The sequence below is a fragment of the Ranitomeya variabilis genome, chromosome 3, assembly GCF_051348905.1.
Source record: "Ranitomeya variabilis isolate aRanVar5 chromosome 3, aRanVar5.hap1, whole genome shotgun sequence".
Lineage (NCBI taxonomy): Eukaryota > Metazoa > Chordata > Amphibia > Anura > Dendrobatidae > Ranitomeya > Ranitomeya variabilis.
The window spans coordinates 238,884,248-238,904,599 of NC_135234.1; the positions used below are offsets into that span (position 1 = coordinate 238,884,248).

Sequence of the window (20,352 nt, forward strand, 5' to 3'; positions counted from 1 at the left end):
TCTGGCTAGCTCTTCTGGTCAGCCCAATGGAAACTATCTTGAATGTTGGAGAAACACGGGTATTACATACATGGTAATGTGTTTTTTCATGAGACATGACGGCACCACGAGAGAGGGGATCCGCCCATCAAGGACAGGAAACCTTCAAGATAAAAGGGGCGGCTCCTCTCTCCACATCAGTTGTTTTACAGAGTACGAGAGGAATTCCGCTGGTTAGTGTACACATAAATAATACATCCTATACGGTTCTATTCACCGATACCCCAGGGAGTGTATAATACAAATAATGCTAATAATGCACCCAACTAATGACGTGATCAAAAGGGTGGGAATATAAGGGTGCCGTCATGTCTCATGAAAAAACACATTACCAGGTATGTAATACCCGTGTTTTTCCATCATACATGACGGCACCACGAGAGAGTTACAGAGATTTGTATTCTCTTTTAGGGAGGGATCAGGGTAGCAGATAGGTCTAGCCTATAATGTTTAAAGAATGTAGACGGAGAGGACCAAGTGGCCGCCTTACAGATTTGGTCGATGGTAGCATCTGCTCTCTCCGCCCACGATGTCGCCATGGCCCTCGTGGAGTGGGCTTTCAGACCCTGTGGAATAACCCTGTCTGCACTACTATATGCTAGAATAATGGCCTCTCTCACCCATCTAGCTATAGTCTGTTTTGAGGCTTTAAGGCCCTTCCTTGACCCCTGGAACGTAACAAAGCCCTCTGCTTCCTCCAGGATTTTGTCACCTCTAGATACTGTAGGATACATCTCCTAACGTCTAGGCAATGGAGTCTCTCCTCTTTTTTGTTACTGGGATTGGGACAGAAAGAGGGTAGGGTTATATCCTGAGCCCTATGAAATCTCGATACCACTTTGGGGAGATATGCCGGATCTAATTTTAATACAACCCTATCGTCCATGAATTGTGTGTAAGGGGGGTCCGCTGACAACGCGTGTAAATCCCCAACCCTACGGGCCGATGTAAGTGCCACTAACAAAGCTGTCTTTAATGTTAGTACTTTATCAGATGCTGTATTTAAAGGCTCAAAGGGGCTGTTAAAGCAGTCAATACTAAATTCAGATCCCATGGTGGAGGAGTAGGAGATGGAACAGAGTCAGCTCTACTACAGGCTCGGATAAACCTCACCACCCACCTATTGCTTGCCAGGTCACAGTTGAATAGGGCTGCTAAGGCTGAAATGTGTACTTTGAGGGTACTAACAGCTAACCCCAGATCTAAGCCCTTTTGCAGGAACTCCAGTATTGCCACTATCGGGACCTCCCCTTCCCATATTGGCCCTGAGCTGGACAGGAATTTTTTCCATATCCTCCCATAGATCTTGGTCGTTACTGGTTTTCTGCTGCTGAGCAAGGTGGATATTAACCCAGCTGAGAACCCTTCTTTCTCTAGTAACGACCGCTCAAATGCCAGGCTGTCAAATGAAGCCCGGAGTTCTGCGGGTGGTTGAAGGGACCCTGCGTTAGAAGGTCCTGGTCTTCCGGGAGAACCCACAGGTCCGTCACTGACATCACTCTCAGCCAGTAAAACCATGGCCTTTTCGGCCAGAAGGGCGCTATCACAATCACTCTGGCCTTGTCTTCCCTGATCTTCCTCAGAACTGCTGGGATTAGACATATAGGTGGGAAGGCATACAGGAGTCCCGACGTCCATTCTATGCTGAAGGCATCTACTGCCAACGACCTGTCTGCTGGGTTCAGAGAGCAGAACTTTTGGACTTTCTTGTTGACTTTTGAGGCAAAGAGGTCTACCTTGGGTTTTCCCCACATGTGCACTATCCGTTGAAAAACTGACTTTTTTAGGGACCATTCTCCTTGCCTCAAGTGGTTCCTGCTTAAAAAGTCTGCCTTTATGTTGTCCACACCTCGGATATGCAGGGCCGATAATGACAGGAAGTGCCTTTCGGCTAGAGACATGAGTCTTGTGGTTACGTGCATCAGAGCCCGCGAGCGGGTGCCTCCCTGGTGGTTCACGTATGCGACCGCTGTTCGGTTGTCCGATAGGACTCTCACATGATGCCCTGCCAAGTGAGGAACTAACCTCTCTAGCGCCTTTTCTATTGCTAGGAGCTCCCACTCGTTTGAGGATAGATCTTTCTCCTCTTGAGCCCAGGGGTCTTGGACCCATAGTGTGTCTGAGTGAGCTCCCCACCCCCACGGACTGGCGTCTGTTGTGATCACCTTGGAGGCTGTGAATGTCCAGGGAACTCCTCTCGGGGATGACTATCTGTAACCACCATCTGAGAGATTGGAGCACAGAGAGTGGGAGAGTGAGCTTCTGCTCTAACTGCCCCTGAAGTTCCCGGTCGTTCTGCAGCACACACCATTGCAGTTCTCTTGCATGGAACTGGTCCCATTTTACTGCCGGTATGCAGGAGGTTAGGGACCCTAACACCGACATGGCTCTTCTTAAAGTCATTTCCGTTTTTTTTTAAAGTGGCCATAATCATCTGTTTGATTTTTTCCTCTTTTTCTTCTGGGAGGTGACACTCCTGTGCCACGGAGTCTACCGTTATCCCCAGGAAATTCTGGACCCTTGCTGGCTCTAGCTTGGACTTCTTGAGATTTAGTTGCCATCCCAGTGTCTGAAGAGTGTCCATCACTATCCTGACCTGCTCCTGACAGTGAGAAAGGTTCTTCCCCACTATCAGGAAGTCGTCCAAGTAGGGAATTATTAGAGTGTCTTTTTCCCTGAGATGTGCTGTGACCTCTGCAATCAGCTTCGTAAATACGCGTGGGGCAGTTGCTATCCCAAAGGGCAGAGCCTTGTACTGGAAGTGACGCAGCTGGGACCCCATCTGAACTGCCACTCTGAGGAACCGACGATCTTGTTGTCTGATTGGGACGTGATAATAAGCGTCCTTGAGGTCGAGGACGGACATGTAACACTGGGGATAGAGAAGTTTCACCGCTGATTTTATGGTCTCCATCTTGAATGATGGTATTACAAGAAATTTGCTGAGGCCTTTTAAATTTATTATTGTCCTCCAAGAGTTGTCCGGTTTTTTTATGAGAAAAAGAGGGGAATAAAATCCTTCCCTCCTTTCCTCTATAGGAACTTCTTCCAAGACGTGCTTGTCTAGGAGTGATGTTACTTCTCCTTCCAGACTGTCTTGTTTCTCCTGGGAGGACTGTACCGGAGTCTGCATATATCTTCTTGGAGGCCAGTGGTGGAATTTTAGTTTTAGGCCTGATCCTACGATCTGCCGGATCCATATGCTGGATGAGATCCTCTCCCAGGCTGGAAGGAAGTGAGAGAGCCTCCCTCCCACCTGAGAAGGACCGTCACTGGGAGGGTTTTTTGGTGTCTCTGGGGGACTTGCCAAAATAGAAGCCCTTTCCTCCCCTGGGTCGCTTGTCCAGGTTGCTCCTGTCTCGGTCTCTGTACTGCTGCCTCCGGAATTTTTGACCTCTCCGAAAGGGCTGAAATGGCTGTTTTGGAAAGTTGTTTTTTTTTATCCCCGGCTTTCTCCAATACCTCGTCTAATGCCGGTCCGAAAAGGAAGTTCCCCTCACAAGGCAAAGAGCAGAGCTTCAACTTTGCCTGAGTATCTCCTGGCCAGCATTTAAGCCACATGGCACGGCGTCCTGTGTTGGCTAAAGCTGCTGATTTTGCTGCCAGCCTAGCCGAGTCTGCTGATTCTTCAGCTAGAAACACCGCCGCTGCTTTCATAGTTGGTATTGCCTCCAGGATAGTTTCCCTGGGAACTTTTTGCTCTACCTGTTCCTCCAGGTTGTCTATCCAGATTTTAAGGGATCTGGCTACACAAGTGGCCGCGATAGCTGGCCTTAGTGCTCCAGCTGAGGCTTCCCAAGCTGTCTTCAGGGAACTGTCCACCTTCCTATCCAGAGGTTCTTTTAGAGAACCTAGGTCCTCGAATGGCAGGGAGGATTTCCTGGCAACTTTTGAGACCGCCACATAAATCTTCGGCGCTCTGTCCCAAGACGAGGACGCCTCCTCTTCAAAAGGGTACCTTCTTTTTAGGGAGGTAGTTAACTGGGACCTTTTTTCTGGCTTTTGCCATTCCTTTTTAATTAGTTCTTGTAGCTGTTCATTAACAGGGAATGACCTCCGCTTTTTCTTTTGTAGGCCACTGAACATAAGTTCCTGGGCTGTCTTTTTGGCCTTCTCATCTACCAGCCCCATGGTAGAGCGAACAGCTTTAATAAGCTTATCCGTAGCCTCTGCTGGAAAGATGTCTTCCTCCTCTGAGCTACTATCAGAGCAGCGGGCCGTATCGGAATCCTGTTCTGACCCCGAGGAATCTCTTTGGGATCCTACTGAAGGGCTGGATCTATCCCTAGATCTGGTCTCTGTGTCAGCTGTCTGTAATGCTTTTACAGACCTAGAGACTTCGGACTGAATCAGGGACCTTAGGCTGTCCGTAAAGGAGGGTGTTTCCTCCGCCACAGTCTGGTTGATACACTCCTGACACAGTCTTTTACCCCAAGATGTCTTTAAGGGCTTTTTACATAAGGGACACTCCTTATTTTTAGTTTTTCCCCTACACTTTTTGGGGACCTCCTATACTCCACCCCGCAATGTATGTAAGAAAAGAGGGGAGAGACGGAGATAAGAGAAGAGAAAAGAACAGACATTAGTGTGCTGGACTTTCTCGCAGTTCACTCACCACTCGGACGCTTTCAAAGTACGGGTACCGGATCCGGAGGTTGGCTGGTTTTCTCCGTGTCTCCCAATGAGACTAGGGACCCCTCCTTGGTATGGCGATCCGTCCGTATGCTGTCCGAGCGGCTTCTGCTGCTGCCATGGCGGATCTGGCTCTTTTCGCTTGAGCGAGACCGCCTCTCCTGTATCTCTTACTGTGGCATCAAATGCTCTGGTGAAAAACTCTCCATTATACACACCACCACGCAACAAGAGTAGTCACCTTCAACCTGACCTGGTTTAGTGACACAGGGCAGCGTAACTGGCTTGTTTAAATAGATTCACTCTTCCTCTTTTTTTTTTTTTTTTTAATGGATCACCTGGCTGATCCTGCCTTCACTGGTCGCTTCAGTGATCAGGTGTATAATCGCACCTGACCTAAATGATTACCTGGCTGATCGTGCCTGCACCACTCCCGGTGCTCCTAAATGCAATCAATCACCTGGTTGATCCTGCGCCGCTAGCGCAACGCCTGCGCTGTGAAAACATGCCAGAGCGCGCACCCGGCAACCACATCCGGTGCGCGCTATGCTATATACCTGGTTGATCCTGCCGTCAGGTCCTGAGTGCGCTCCCGGACCTTACTTCCGGTGCGCGCTCCCCATTGCCAGCCGCCCTGTGCGACGCTTGCGCTGTAAATGATGCCTGAGCACGCACCCGGCCACTTCCGGTGCGCGCTCCATTCACCTGGTTGATCCTGCCCCAAGTGCTGCCGCCGGCTTCAGCGCCTATGCGCGCTTCTCTTCCAGGCGCGCACCCGGCCTTTACTTCCGATGCGCGCCGAAGATTCTGACCCCCCTGCCCCTCTGCCTGCATTAAACGTTCCGCGTGCCGAGCGCACGCACGTACCTCCGTACCTGGATACCTGGTGTCGCTGGAGGGAGGCTTCCAGGAGCGTCCATGCCGCAGTTACCTCACCACTCTCCGGACACCGCTTCTGTACCTCAGGTACCGTCAGGGAGGTGGGGGAAGGGGGGAGACCTGCTTTTAGAAACTCAACAGGGAGGGCCCCCACCTCCGAGGAGACTTACCAAGCCCGGGCACCGATGTGCCTCACGGGCTGCATGGCCACCTTTAGTCAACGGGGGGGCACCAAAAGGTGACCCCCGTGGACAGCAGGATTTTTTACTCGACAGGGGGGAGAGCGCACCTGCGGCCCCTGTGGAGAATCTTCACCCGGGCGTTCGCCTCGCGGGCTGTGGCCATGCTTCGCTCAGGGGGGGGCATGGTATACATTGACACCCGAGGCGACTACGGGTACCTGGTGACGGGTGCAGCAGACCAGCGCCTGCCTAAATCCACCCGACCCAGGCCCCGGCATCCTCATCAATCTTCATCAGACGTTCTTCCATCTTGAGGGTTCCCCGTCAAGGACAGGAAACCAACTGATGTGGAGGAGCCGCCCCTTTTATCTTGAAGGTTTCCTGTCCTTGATGGGCGGATCCCCTCTCTCGTGGTGCCGTCATGTATGATGGAAAAATATACATCCGTCATCGGCAAAAACAGGCCGACAGCCCTAACAGAACAATGTAGATACAGACACTGGCTGGAGCAGACCATATTCCTTAGACACATTGCCAACAAAGGCCATGTCATCCTTCTAGATGGCACCACTACAGCTCTTCTGAGCAGCTCATTGGCGCTTTTAGGATACCGGGCAAGTGTTAAGGCCTGCAGACTAGGAAAATACCAATAATACTGACATTTGGACCAAAACTGGGCATGTGGCAAGAGGGGGAAAAAAATGAAAAAAATCAGACATGTGCACAGCCCATAGAACAACATTGGTAACGAGTGCCATCTGTGAAAACCACATATAGCACTTGTCCGATATAAACATTCGTGTGCACGAGCCCTTGGAAAGGGACATTTAACTCGATTCACACCAACTCCATCGGTCACATTAGTGGTCTGCGGCTGCTGGAATGGGGCCTGGTGCAACATGACATGTGGCATGCCGAAAACACAGACATCACAATATGCTGCTTATTCAAATGAAGAGCGGCGGACGCCATGAGGTAAGAGGAGATGTTCCCGCTCCCATTTCAGCATTTGCACAAAATATTGATAATGCATATTTTATTTACAGTGAATCTGTGTATACGCCCTGCATGTACATGCCTCTGCTGCATTTGTGTGTCACATTTTAATAGAGGTTTCTTTTTATATGTAATTAATAAAAGATTATATATTTTTGTGTAGTGCTTTGGCTTGATTATTTATATGCCATCAATACTATATTATGTGTGCTAGTTTGATAACTTATATTTATGCACAGTTCAGCTATTTGTAGCTATCATAGCTGATTATCATGTACTCTGATGACTAATGAATTACTAAAATAAAAAGGCATCTATGGGCATAATATATGATATGATAATGGTTACAGGGGTTTATTCATTACTTTGAATTTTGCTTGTGATGGGGCCAAGAACTTACCTGCAGGTAGATGCTACTTGCCTATTCTGCCTTGAGACAATCTGTTCCGGCTCAGAGCCATCACGGACAGTTTCGGGCAGCAATGTTACGTACTGTAGATATAGCAGCTCCTTCTCTCTTTATCTGCTGTGTAGGTGATGTCATGCTGATTGACAGCGAGCTCCTCAATGTCTAACTGAACGGAACCAGCTGTCTATCAGCATGATATCAGTAGCACTGCCTTGTTGACAGAGCAGAGAAGAACAAGAGCTGCTCTGTTGATATGATGGCAAAATTCAGGAAAATCCCTTTATCTTGTAGTCTGGTATATGCAAATTTGTGAACGCAAGAACAAGGTTTACTCTTTGCCCACTGAAGGCAAAGTGTCTTCAGCAGTGTATAAAACACGGGGCGCACACATTTTTTGAAACCCGTGCAGCCATGAAGGGGCATGAGAGGTAACGGGGTCCACTTATACCTCTAAAGCAGGTGGAATTGTGCATTCTGATGAGATATTGGACGGAAAAGGGCCCATATACTGCTTTTGCACGAGGACCCTCTTCTGTCTATGTCTGCTCCTGACAAAATGCTATGTTTTAAATTACTTCAGGACTTATGATGATATTCATCCTCAAAAGGGGAAAGGAATGGTGGTGGTTGGTCCAGGTGATCTCCTACAGCTTCAAAAGACAGTCACATCTGGGCACTAGCCAAAATTAGATTTCACATAATTAAAGAGAGTGCGTCTGAACCATGGGGCGGTGCATTATGTATAGTGAGCCAGCAGGATTACTTGTCAAACCTGCCGGGATGTGTTGGCTGCAGAAAATTAATGATTTAATTCTTTAAAACAATTACCTCCCAAAGACACCTTCAAACGAACTAATAAAAAGGATTACCTTTTGAGTAACTCACATTTTCATCTATTATCTTGATCCTTACCAAAACCTTTAACTTACACAATATTATGTAGTAGAATTTAAGACAGCTTAGCCCAAGCAATGTTCATCACGCACGGCAGGTACTTTAGGAGGAAAGTAAATCAGCTACATTTTAACAATACAAATTAAAGAGACACTTCATTGTACTTGAAGGAAAAGGCAACACAAACTTGAGGAGACATATGGCAAAAAGCCCAGTTTCTGGACATCAGCCATTTTATACAAGGTCATAGAGACTTGAGGCTGTAACAACCTAAAATCTACAAATCTTAATAACCTTCAATACTTACATGTTCATTCTAAAGCAGAAAAGGCTTTTCACTATGGATTTTATCTTTCGCAAAGTAACCCATACATTTTGCCAAAGATTAAGGCTATGCTCCCACAACGTCTTTGTTGTGTTTGCGGAGCCACCAAATTTTTATAGGCAAAGCCACTTAAAGAAAAATCCAAATTACGTAAAACTGACTGGCACATCCAGACTAGTGTGAATAGGTGCATACCAGGAGGAGCGACCTCCAAATACAATATACAAAAAAAGGTTGCACTCTATCATGCGAAGGCATGTCACTGTGAAATATATGAAATATGAATAGCAATATGGCTTATGAATATTAGGAAAACATTTTAGAGACGCTTAGCATAAAATTTGGCCAAATTATATCTGCCCATCAACCGTCATCAAGGTGGTCTCAAAAACTGATGCATCACTAACCAATGTGAACACCTCGCTAGGCTGATGTCTGAATTCCTGGATGAATGTGGACACCTCTCAGCAATACCTGCATTTATGGGTAAGTAGGGACCTGCTGTAATTAAAATCACCACTTGTTTAAGGGTGGGGTGCTTGGTCAGTAAGCTAACATGCTAATAACAAAAAACTGACTGGCACATCCAGACTAGTGTGAATAGGACCAAAATTCCTCCTGACATGTACACAAACCTCACCGACTACAAAAATCGTCTGACTGCTATGCTTGCCAACAAGGGTTTTGCAACCAAGTATTAAGTGTTGTTTGGCAGAGGGATCAAATACTTATTTCTCACTGCAAAATGGAAATAAATTTATATAATTTATACAATGCGATCTTCTGGCTTTCATTTTTGATATTATGTCTCTCAATGTTAAAGTATTTGATCCGTTTCTGATGTAGTAAGTTTGCCCACTGACACAGACATGAACAGTCTATAATTTCAAGGGTAGGTTAATGTTAAAGGGAACATGTCAGCAGATTTTGCCGCTATAAGATGCGGTCACCTCCTTTCAGGGCTTATCTAGAGCATTCTATAATGGTGTAGATAAGCTCCCGGTCCAAGCTGCAAGAGAAGAATAATAAGTTATATTATACTCACCTGCAGGGCGGTCCGGTCCGATGGGCGTCGCAGGTCCTGGTCCGGTGCCTCCCATCTTCTTGTGACGCCGCCCTCCTGCTTCTTCATCGCTCCCTGGCATCGGCGCTCCTGCGCAGGTGTACTTCTCTGCCCTGTTGAGAGCAGAACAAAGTACTGCAGCGCACAGGCGCCGGGAAAGGTCAGAGGCACAACACCTACACACTGCAGTACTTTACTCTGCCCTCAACAGGGCAAATCAGTATGCCTGTGCAGGAGCGCGATGCCAGGGAGCGACAAAGAAGAAGGAGGGAGGCGTCGCAAGAAGATGGGAGGCGCCGAACCCGGACCTGCGACACCCATCGGACAGGACAGCCCCCCTCCCGGAGTGAGTATAATTAACTAATTTTTCTTCACTTTCAGGTCGGACCGGGGCTTATCTACAGCATTATAGAAAACTGTAGATAAGCCCTGAAAGGAGGTGGCCACATCTTATAGTGGCAAAATCTGCTGACAGGTTCCCTTTAAAATTAACCTACCCTTAAAATTAGACTGTTCATGTCTGTGTCAGCGGCCAAACTTACTACATCAGCAAGGGATCAAAACGTATTTCCCCCACTGAAGTGTGATTGTGTCCAGTACAGATCAAAAGTTTGGACCCACCTTCTCATTTAAAGATTTTTCTGTATTTTCATGACTACGAAAATGGTAAATTCCCACTGAAAGCATCAAAACTATGAATTAACACATGTGGAATTATATACTTAACAAAAAAGTGTGAAACAACTGAAATTACGTCTTAAATTCTAGGTTCTTCAAAGTAGCCACCTTTTGCTTTGATGACTGCTTTGCACACGCTTGGCATTCTCTTGATGAGCTTCAAGAGGTAGTCACCGGAAATGGTTTTCACTTCACAGGTGTGCCCTGTCAGGTTTAATAAGTGGGATTTCTTGCCTTATAAATGGGGTTGGGACCATCAGTTGTGTTGAGCAGAAGTCTGGTGGATGCACAGCTGATAATCCTACTGAATAGACTGTTAGAATTTGTATTATGGCAAGAAAAAAGCAGCTAAGTAGAGAAAAACGAGTGACAATCATTACTTTAAGAAATGAAGGTCAGTCAGTCCGAAAATTTGGGAAAACTTTGAAAGTGTCCCCAAGTGCAGTTGCAAAAACCATCAAGCGCTACAAAGAAACTGGCTCACATGAGGACCGCCCCAGGAATGGAAGACCAAGAGTCACCTCTGCTTCTGAGGATAAGTTTATCCGAGTCACCAGCCTCAGAAATCGCAGGTTAACAGCAACTCAGATTAGAGACCAGGTCAATGCCACACAGAGTTCTAGCAGCAGACACATCACTACAACAACTGTTAAGAGGAGACTTTGTGCAGCAGGCCTTCATGGTAAAATAGCTGCTAGGAAACCACTGCTAGGGACAGGCAACAAGCAGAAGAAACTTGTTTTGGCTAAAGACAAGGAATGGACATTAGACCAGTGGAAATTTGTGCTTTGGCCTGATGAGTCCAAATTTGAGATCTTTGGTTCCAACCACCGTGTCTTTGTGCGAAGCAGAAAAGGTGAACGGATGGACTCTAGATGCCTGGTTCCCACCGTGAAGCATGAAGGAGGAGGTGTGATGGTATGGGGGTGCTTTGCTGGTGACACTGTTGGGGATTTATTCAAAATTGAAGGCATACTGAACCAGCATGGCTACCACAGCATCTTGCAGCGGCATGCTCTCCCATGCGGTTTGCGTTTAGTTGGACCATCATTTATTTTTCAACAGGACAATGACCCCAAACACACCTCCAGGCTGTGTAAGGGCTATTTGACCAAGGAGGAGAGTGATGGGGTGCTACGCCAGATGACCTGGCCTCCACAGTCACCAAACTTGAACCCAATCGACATGGTTTGGGGTGAGCTGGACCGCAGAGTGAAGGCAAAAGGGCCAACAAGTGCTAAGCATCTCTGGGAACTCCTTCAAGATTGTTGGAAGACCATTTCTGGTGACTACCTATTGAAGCTCATCAAGAGAATGTCAAGAGTGTGCAAAGCAGTCATCAAAGCAAAAGGTGGCTACTTCGAAGAACCTAGAATATAAGACCTTTTCAGTTGTTTCACACTTTTTGGTTAAGTATAAAATTCCACGTGTTATTTCATAGTTTTGATGCCTTCAGTGTGACTTTACAATTTTCAGAGTCATTAAAATACAGAGAAATTTTTAAATGAGGTGTGTCCAAACTTTTGGTCTGTACTGTATAATGCACAATTTTTCATGGAGCTAAGGGAGGTTGATTTGAACTTTTATTTTTTTCATATTGTTTAAAACTTTTTCAACACTATTTATAAATGGCATGTAAAGATCTAGACACCCCTGGTCAAAATTACTGTTATTGCGAACAGTTATGTAAGTTGAAGATGAAATGATCGCTTCTTCAAAATTTTTAAAGTTACATAAAGGAAAATTATTCTATACAAACATTTCGACACCCTGCATGGTTAGTACCTAGTAGCACCACCTTTTGAAAGTATCACAGCTTGTAAAATGATTTTTGTAGCCAGCCAACAGTCTCCATTCTTGTTTGATGGATTTTCATCCATTCTTCCAATTCTGTGAAATTTCTGGTTCGTCTTGCATGCACTGCTATCTTGAGGTCTAGCCACAGATTTTTAAGGATGCTCAAATCAGGGGACTGTGAAGGCCATTGTAAAACCTTCAGCTTGCGCCTTTTAAGGTAGCCTACTGTGGATTTTAACGTGTGTTTAGGATTAACCATTTGTAGAAGCCATTCTCTTTTCAACTTCAGCTTTTTTACAGATGGTGTTATCTTTGCATCAAGAATTTGTTGAAATTTCATTGAATCCTTCTTCCCTCTATCTGAGAAATGCTGCCCTGTCATTAGCTGCAACACAACCCCAAAGCATGATTGATCCACCCCCATAAGTTTAATGGTTGGAGATGTTCTTTTCCAGAAATTCTGTGGCCTTTTACCTCCACACATACCGTTGATCATTGTGGCCAAAAGAGTACTATTTTAACTTTATCGGTCCACAGGACTTGTTTCCAACACGCATCAGGCTTACTTAGATGTTCTTTTGCCTGCATCTGACACTGAATTTTATGGTGAGGACGCAGGAGAGGTTTTCGGCTGATGACTATTCCATGAAGGCCATACTTGTGCAGGTGTATCTGAACAGTAAAACAATGTACCACAACTCCAGAGTCTGCTAAATCTTTCAGAAGGTCATTTGCAGTCAAGCGGGGTTTGAATTTGCCTTGCAAATCCTAGGAGCATCTCTCAAAAATCCTATGAGCAGCTCTCACTCAAAAATTTTTGGGGGTCTTCCAGACCTTATCTCGACGTCCACTGTTCCCGGTAACTGACATTTAGTAATTACATTTCAAACTGAGGAAAGGGCTACTTGAAAATGTTTTGGTATTTTCTTATAGCCTTCTCATGCTTTGTGGGCCTCCACCATTATAATTTTCAGAGTCCTAGGCAGATGCTTAGAAGAACCAATAGCTACTGTTTTTTGACACAAGGTTAGAGGTGGCTGGGTTTTTATCAAGCTGGGAAATTTGCATCACTTGGCCTCTTGGCCTTTCCTAACAATGATGGTGAAGTAGTCATAACCGTAACAAAGGAAATGTGTGACCTTTAATAGTGATGAGCGATTATACTCGTTGCGTGAGATTTCCCGAGCACGCTCGGGGGGTTGTCTGAGTATTTTTAAGTGCTCGGAGATTTAGTTTTCCTTGCCGCAGCTGAATGATTTACAGCTGCTAGCCAGCATAAGTACATGTGGGGGTTGCCTGGTTGCTAGTGAATCCCCACATGTAATCAAGATGCTAACAGATGTAAATCATTCAGCTGCAGCGATGAAAACAATCTCCGAGCACTAAAAAATACTCGGAGGACACCCGAGCGTGCTCGGGAAACTCGAGTAACGAGTATACTCGCTCATCACTAACCTTAAACTTTAGGCCTTTTAGAGATCATTTAATCTTTGACTTGCATAACTGTCCACAATAACAGTCATTTTAATTAGGGGAGATCAAACTTTTACATGCCACTGTACCTACGATCATCCAATCACTTGTACTATACACAGCAGTGCTACAGCACTATGTATGGGAAAAATCACTGTCTCCTATGAAAGATAGCTACAGGCTGGCATTCACAAGAGTACCATACTGACAGGCATGGTGATTTCCAACAGACCGTGGCTGTCATGGCAACTGATTAGCACCCCAAAATCACATCATGGGAGCGCCGATGGGCACAAAGAATGAAATGCCCCCCCCCCCCGTGTATTAAATGCTACTTTCAAAGATTAACAGCTGCATGTAAAAGTTTAACAGCTGGGGCAAAACTCTGCTGTTAGAGGCAGAGAATGGCTGAATAATTCAGCAATCATCTGCTGGGAAGTATGTGGAAGGGACCCGACATGATGTAATATTAAGATTTTAGTGGGGTTTATGTCTTGGTTTGCTATTACTACACAGCCCATGTTTAAATAGTGTCACAAAGTAATTTAGGGGAGTGAACAGAAATGTGAAACTTGTCAGCCCAACAGTATTAACTATTGATCAGTATAAAACAGGAGTTATGAGACCAGATGGATACAACAGGGACAATATGGTGTATGATCTCCTAACTGAGCACATTCACAATTCGTTAGAATGGACAATGAATGCTGAAGTTAAGCCCGTCTATTCGTTACAGGTACTAATAAAGATATGAGGCGCTGTTCTGACTACTCATTAACTATCTACTGGCCAGTTAAAGTTACACGCAGGAAAGTGCAGAGGCTTCAAGGATTATTGCCAAAATCTCAATATGGACCTGTCATAACAATGTACACATTTTTATTAATTTGAGCCAATGTAACTCATTTTTAAATTTACCCCTGCTTTGCACAAATTACCCCCCCAAAGGTTGCCCCTTCCAGACTGTTTAAAACTTCCAGCTGACCTTGGAATCGGTAGGCCATCGTTCCACTGCTCCTGGTTGATCATGTGCAGTGCAGTCTCTCGGCTGGCTTCCTGCTAGCATAGCCCTGGCCCTGCCTCCACCCCTGACACAGAACGTACTCTAACCTTTATCATACACTTTGCTCCTATATGGGACTATGCCTGGCCGATTTTATCTTCTGCCATCCTCATTAATATAGCTGACTGGCTGTTTTTACATTCCTGCATCACTGTTCTGCTGGTTTCTATCAGAGCACAACTCACCTGTATGTCTCCTCAATGGAGTTGTAAAAACATACCAGTGTTGAGCTATGTTAGTTGCTTGCAGCAGACATCTCAGTGATGTGAAATTGCAAATGCTGCTCTGCTGATGCAAGTGGCAGAAGATAATCCTCTTCCATTTGCATCAATAGAACAGCATTTGTATTGTCACATTACTGAGCCATCATGAGCAGGTAAAGAAGCACAGCTCAGTTTGTGTATCAGCTCTCCACTGCCCAGCTTTACACAAACCTTTGTGCAGATGTGTAGTTGACTTCTGCTATAAATCAGCTAATAATGTAAAAACAACGCAGGCAGCTATACTGATGTAGATGCAGAAGAAAGAAACTGGCATGACAGGGTTCTACCTTTATCATACACTTTGCTCCTATACGGTACTATGCCTGGCCGATTTTATCTTGTGCCATCCTCATTAGTATATAAAGAAATTGGCATGGCAGGGCTCTGTTCAGGAGCAGAGAATGTACAGAAGCAGGAAATCTAAACTAAGACTAGCCAGATGATAACTCTATGGGGGCTAATTGGAATCACACAGGTGTGTGTGTGTGTGTGTGTGTGTGTGTGTGTGTGTGTGTGTGTGTGTGTGTGTGTGTGTGTGTGTGTGTGTGTGTGTGTGTGTGTGTGCGTGCGTGGGGGGGGTTGGACATCTGAAGCACTGTGGACAAGCAAGTGCCGCTGGGAAATGTAGTTTTAGCAGATACAAATATAACTATCAATTCAGCTATGTGAAATTGGATACACAGAGGGTTAGGTAAATACTGAAATAAGACACAAAGATACAATTTTTGTCAAGCCTAATCTGTATATTAACAATACCCACTTATGATTTATAAAAATGTCATTTGTGGGAATAACCCTTTAAAGGCGGCTCATACAAGACCTACACTAACATCTTTACTATCTCAGATGGGAATAATCCTTTAATGAGCAAGCCAATTTGCTGTATTTATACATAACTTGTTCTTCCAATATAAAGTTTGCTACCAAATCTGATCTGGCACTTACAGAAATCAGAGCCAGGCAGCCATGTAAACACTGCAGTGGCTTTCAGGTCCATACATGAACAGCACCAGATACTACTACATGAGCATACTACCTGCTTGAATAAGTATTGATAGGGCAGTAATAATAAGGCTGCTAGTTAGCAAATCATCTGTACAGATACATAGGCAACTGAAATTATTAGTGTTAATAGCCTGACTCAACAAAAGTGAACAAACTGTATTGCGCACTTACAGGGGCTTCTCCAAAATTAGAATATCATCTAGAAGTTAATTTCAGTTCTTCAACATAAAAAGTGAAACTCATTATATAGAGTCATTACAAGCAGAGTGATCTATTTCAAGTGTTTATTTATGTTAATGTTGATGATTATGGCTTACAGCCAATTAAAACCCAAAAGTCATCATCTCAGTAAGTTAGAATATTTTATATCACCAGACTGAAAAATGATTTTAAAATCCAAATTGTTGGCCTACTGAAATCTATGTACAGTAAATGCACTCAATACTTGGTCGGGGCTCATTTTGCATCAATTACTGCATCAATGCGGCGTGGCATGGAGGCGATCAGCCTGTGGCACTGCTGAGGTGTTATGGAAGCCCAGGTTGCTTTGATAGCAGCATTCAGCTCGTCTGCATTGTTGGGTCTGGTGTCTCATCTTTCTCTTAACCCCATAGAGAATCTATGGGAAATTAAGGTCAGGCGAGTTTGCTGGCCAATCAAGCACAGTGATACTGTTGTTTTTAAACCAGGTATTGGTACTTCTGACAGTGTGGACAGGTGCCAAGTCCTGCTGGAGAATGAAATATCCATCTCCAAAAAGCTTGTCGGCAGAGGGAAGCATGAAGTGCACTAAAATGTCCTGGTAGACGGCTGTGCTGACTTTGGTCTTGATAAAACACAGTGGACCTACACCAGCAGATGACATGACTCCCCAAACCATCACTGATTGTGGAAACTTCACACTAGACCTCAAGCAGCTTGGATTGTGTGCGTTTCCACTCTTCCTCCAGATTCTGGGACCTTGATTTCCAAATGAAATGCAAAATTTACTTTATCTGAAAACACGTTGGCCCACTAAGAAGCAGTCCAGTTCTTTTTCTCCTTGGCTCAGGTGAGACGCTTCTGGTGTTGTCTATTGGTCATGAGCAGCTTGATACAAGGAATGACACACTTGTAGCCCATGTCCTGGATAAGTCTGTGTGTGGTGGCTCTTGAAGCAATGACTCCAGCACTAGTTCACTCCTTGTGAATCTCCCCAAAAATTTTAAATGGCTTTTTCTTAATCCTTTCAAGGGTGCATTTATCCCGGTTGCTTGTGCACCTTTTTCTACCACACTTTTTCCTTCCATCCAACCTTCCATTAATATGCTTGGTTACAACACTCTGTGAACAGTCAGCTTCTTTAGCAATGACCTTTTGTGGATTACCTTCCTTGTGGGGTGTGTCAATGACTGCCTTCTGGACATCTGTCAAGTCAGCAGTCTTCCCCATGATTGTGGAGCCTACTGAAACAGACTAAGGGACCTTTTTAAACAATTAGGAAGCCTTTGTAGGTGCGTTTTGTTAATTAATCTAATTTACTAAGATAATGAATTTTTCTGATTTCACTGACTATAAGCCATAATAATCAACATTAACAGAAATAAACACTTGAAATAGATCACTGTCTGCGCAATGACTATGTAATATAGGCGTTTCACTTTTTGTATTGAAGAACTGAAATAAATTAACTTTTTTTGATGTTATTCTAATTTTGTGAGAAGCACTTGTATTTTATTCAAGATTAAAAACTGAAGGTCTTAGGAGAGCAGCACTGAAGTGAATACTCTTTAGTCTGTTTAGTTGGATCAAATCTATAAATCACTCCCTCAAAAAGATACAACAAACAACTTGAAACAATATTATAAAATAATGGCTCACCTAATTGGTTCTTAATTCCTTGCCCTTTAGCAACATCTGCTGACACCTTCTCTTTAGAGAATGTCTGTACGGCATTATCTGGAAATTCTGACCCATCCATGTCATTCTGGCCTTCATCAGAATCCTGCCTTGTGCTGTAAATACCACCACCATCGTCATCCTCCACTTCATCATCATCATCATCGTCCCCATCATCCTCTTCATCTGTGACATCACTTTTATCATTTCGTAATAGGTTTTCAGAAAGATCATCATACGCAACCTCATGTGATAAATCTTCATCTAAATCAATATAAAAACATTTGATATTTATTTTTTTGGTTCATTAATAGAAATCCACGATTTAAAAGGGACACAAAAGAAATGAGACAAGAAATAGAAACACACTTAAGACTGTCATGGCTACTGTAAGCTACTGAAGTATAGTTTTAATGTTGTTGGGCATGCTGCAGTAATCGCTCATAGTATTGCTACTCATTAGCGTGGGGGCAAACTGCCCATGGTTACTTCGGCTAGGCAGCAACTTGTTCCAGCACCCTAATACACACTATGAAAACTGAGTATTATCAGATTCAAATTTAGGGTATATTCACAGTGAGTTTGGGCCACATGTCTGTAGCTCCATAAGGGCTTCCATTTAATGTCCTTGAAAAGATAGTTGGGCGGAACCCTCGATAGGGCCATTCACTTAAGATAGCCTGAGTCACATTGTGCTCTGTCTGGCTCCATTTTGGCAGTGACCATCTTTTAAAGCAGGCACAATAGGGGTTGACCATCGTGCCCCACTGAGCCACGGACGAGTGGCCCAAACGCATTATGAACCTGGAGTTACCTAAATGAGCGTCAGGTTTGAATGAATCACTCCCATTGTTGCACCGTCCAAGCTCAGGAGGAGATATAAGGAATACCTCCATATGAATAAAAATGTTGCATTTTTGTCAAGGTAATTTAGAATAGAAAAGAATGGCGGACGATGCATCGACAGGATTTTGTAGGGTAGGAATGATAGGTATCCCTATTTTTATGAGGCTCACAATCCAGTTATTTTACTGTATGCACAGCAAAAAGATGGAGGAACTTTCAGAAACTTTAACCAACTGCTGATCCCTATAAAAACTCCATGCAGAGGTTTCCCTGGTATGATAAGGACCCAGAAGAGCATATAAAATAAGAAGAGCAGAACGAGAAATTGTACAAAGCTGGTTATACTACTGTTGCAATCCACATATATGAAGAGGGTGTATTACGCCCTTATGCTACACTGAATTTGTATAACCCTTTATCAAAGGGTTTGTAACAGGCAAGGATCAGCATTACAGCCCAGGGAACTCAAACAAAAATGGATATATGCAATGGATACATATTGGATGTCATTGATGGCAGCAGGTTTACTGCAAACAACACAAATTCTGTATAGGAAATTCAATGTACACAATAACAGGGTGTAATATTTTAGATTAGAACATTTTCAAAATTGTAGCGACGTAGACAGTTTACGATGGACGTGTTGAGGATGATATAACACCTCTATATACAGCACATAACACAGGGTCCACCACTGGTGCTCATCACAGCTCATCTCCTCCCGTCACTACCTGTAATCTTGGCACAGATCAGAGCATGCAGAGAAACATCTCCTAGAGAAGTCAGATCATGCTTACTGAGGGTTTGTGGGACGAATTGGAGCTTTGAATGACAAAGTTCATTGTGAAATTTTGTACTGAAAAAATGGGAACAAAATTCCAAGTGGAGTGAAATCGTGAACAAAAAAATACAGCCAATATTTGTTTGTGGAGGTGGGGGTGTAAGCATTAATTATGCTAGAAAAAAAAAGACCTGGCAACATGATTCTATGGGTGAGTAAAATTATCGAAAAACCAAACTTAGGCTATGAGCACACGTTCAGGATTTCTTGCAGAAATTTCCAAAGCAAAACCGGACATTTTCTGCAAGAAATCCACATGCGGTTTTTTTTTTTCGTTTTCCGGAGCTTTCCCAATGCATTAAATAGCGGGAAAAACGCAAAAATCCGCAAAATTTTTAAACATGCTGCGTTTACCGCATGTGCACAAAAACTGCGGAATGCATTCTAAATGATGGGATGCATAATGTATGCGTTTATGGGTTTTTATAGCAAAAAAACGCGAACAAAACGCAACGTGTGCACACAGTCTAAAGGCCCCGTCTCACACAGCGACGCTGCAGCGATACAGACAACGATGCTGATCGCTGCAGCGTCGCTGTTTTGTCGCTGTGTGGTCGCTGGGGAGCTGTCACACAGACAGCTCTCTCCAGCGACCAACAATCAGGGGAACGACTTCGGCATCGTTGAAACTGTCTTCAACGATGCCGAAGTCCCCCTGCAGCACCCGGGTAACCAGGGTAAACATCGGGTTACTAAGCACAGGGCCGCGCTTAGTAACCCGATGTTTACCCTGGTTACCAAAAAAAACAAACACTACATACTCGCCTTTCGGTGTCCGTCAGGTCCCTCGCAGTCTGCTTCCTGCTCTGACTGAGTGCCGCCGTACAGTGAGAGCAGAGAGCAGAGCGCAGCGGTGACGTCACTGCTGTGCTCTCACTTTACGGCGGCAGTCAGAGCAGGAAGCAGACGCCAAGGGACCTGACGGACATCAGATGGTGAGTATGTAGTGTTTGTTTTTTTTTACATTTATGCTGGTAACCAGGGTAAACATCGGGTTACTAAGCGCGGCCCTGCGCTTAGTAACCCGATGTTTACCCTGGTTACCAGTGAAGACATCGCTGGATCGGTGTCACACACACCGATTCAGCG

The 20,352-nt window shown here is 44.6% G+C and overlaps 1 protein-coding gene across 1 annotated transcript in view; it reads right to left on the minus strand.

Moving 5' to 3' along the window:
- AATF (apoptosis antagonizing transcription factor) overlaps positions 1-20,352 on the minus strand; it is a 144,095-nt gene that overhangs the window by 96,493 nt on the left and 27,250 nt on the right. The window contains exon 3 of the mRNA XM_077295312.1: positions 17,559-17,840. Within this exon, the coding sequence (XP_077151427.1) occupies positions 17,559-17,840 (282 nt within the window). The remainder of the gene's footprint in view (positions 1-17,558; positions 17,841-20,352) is intronic.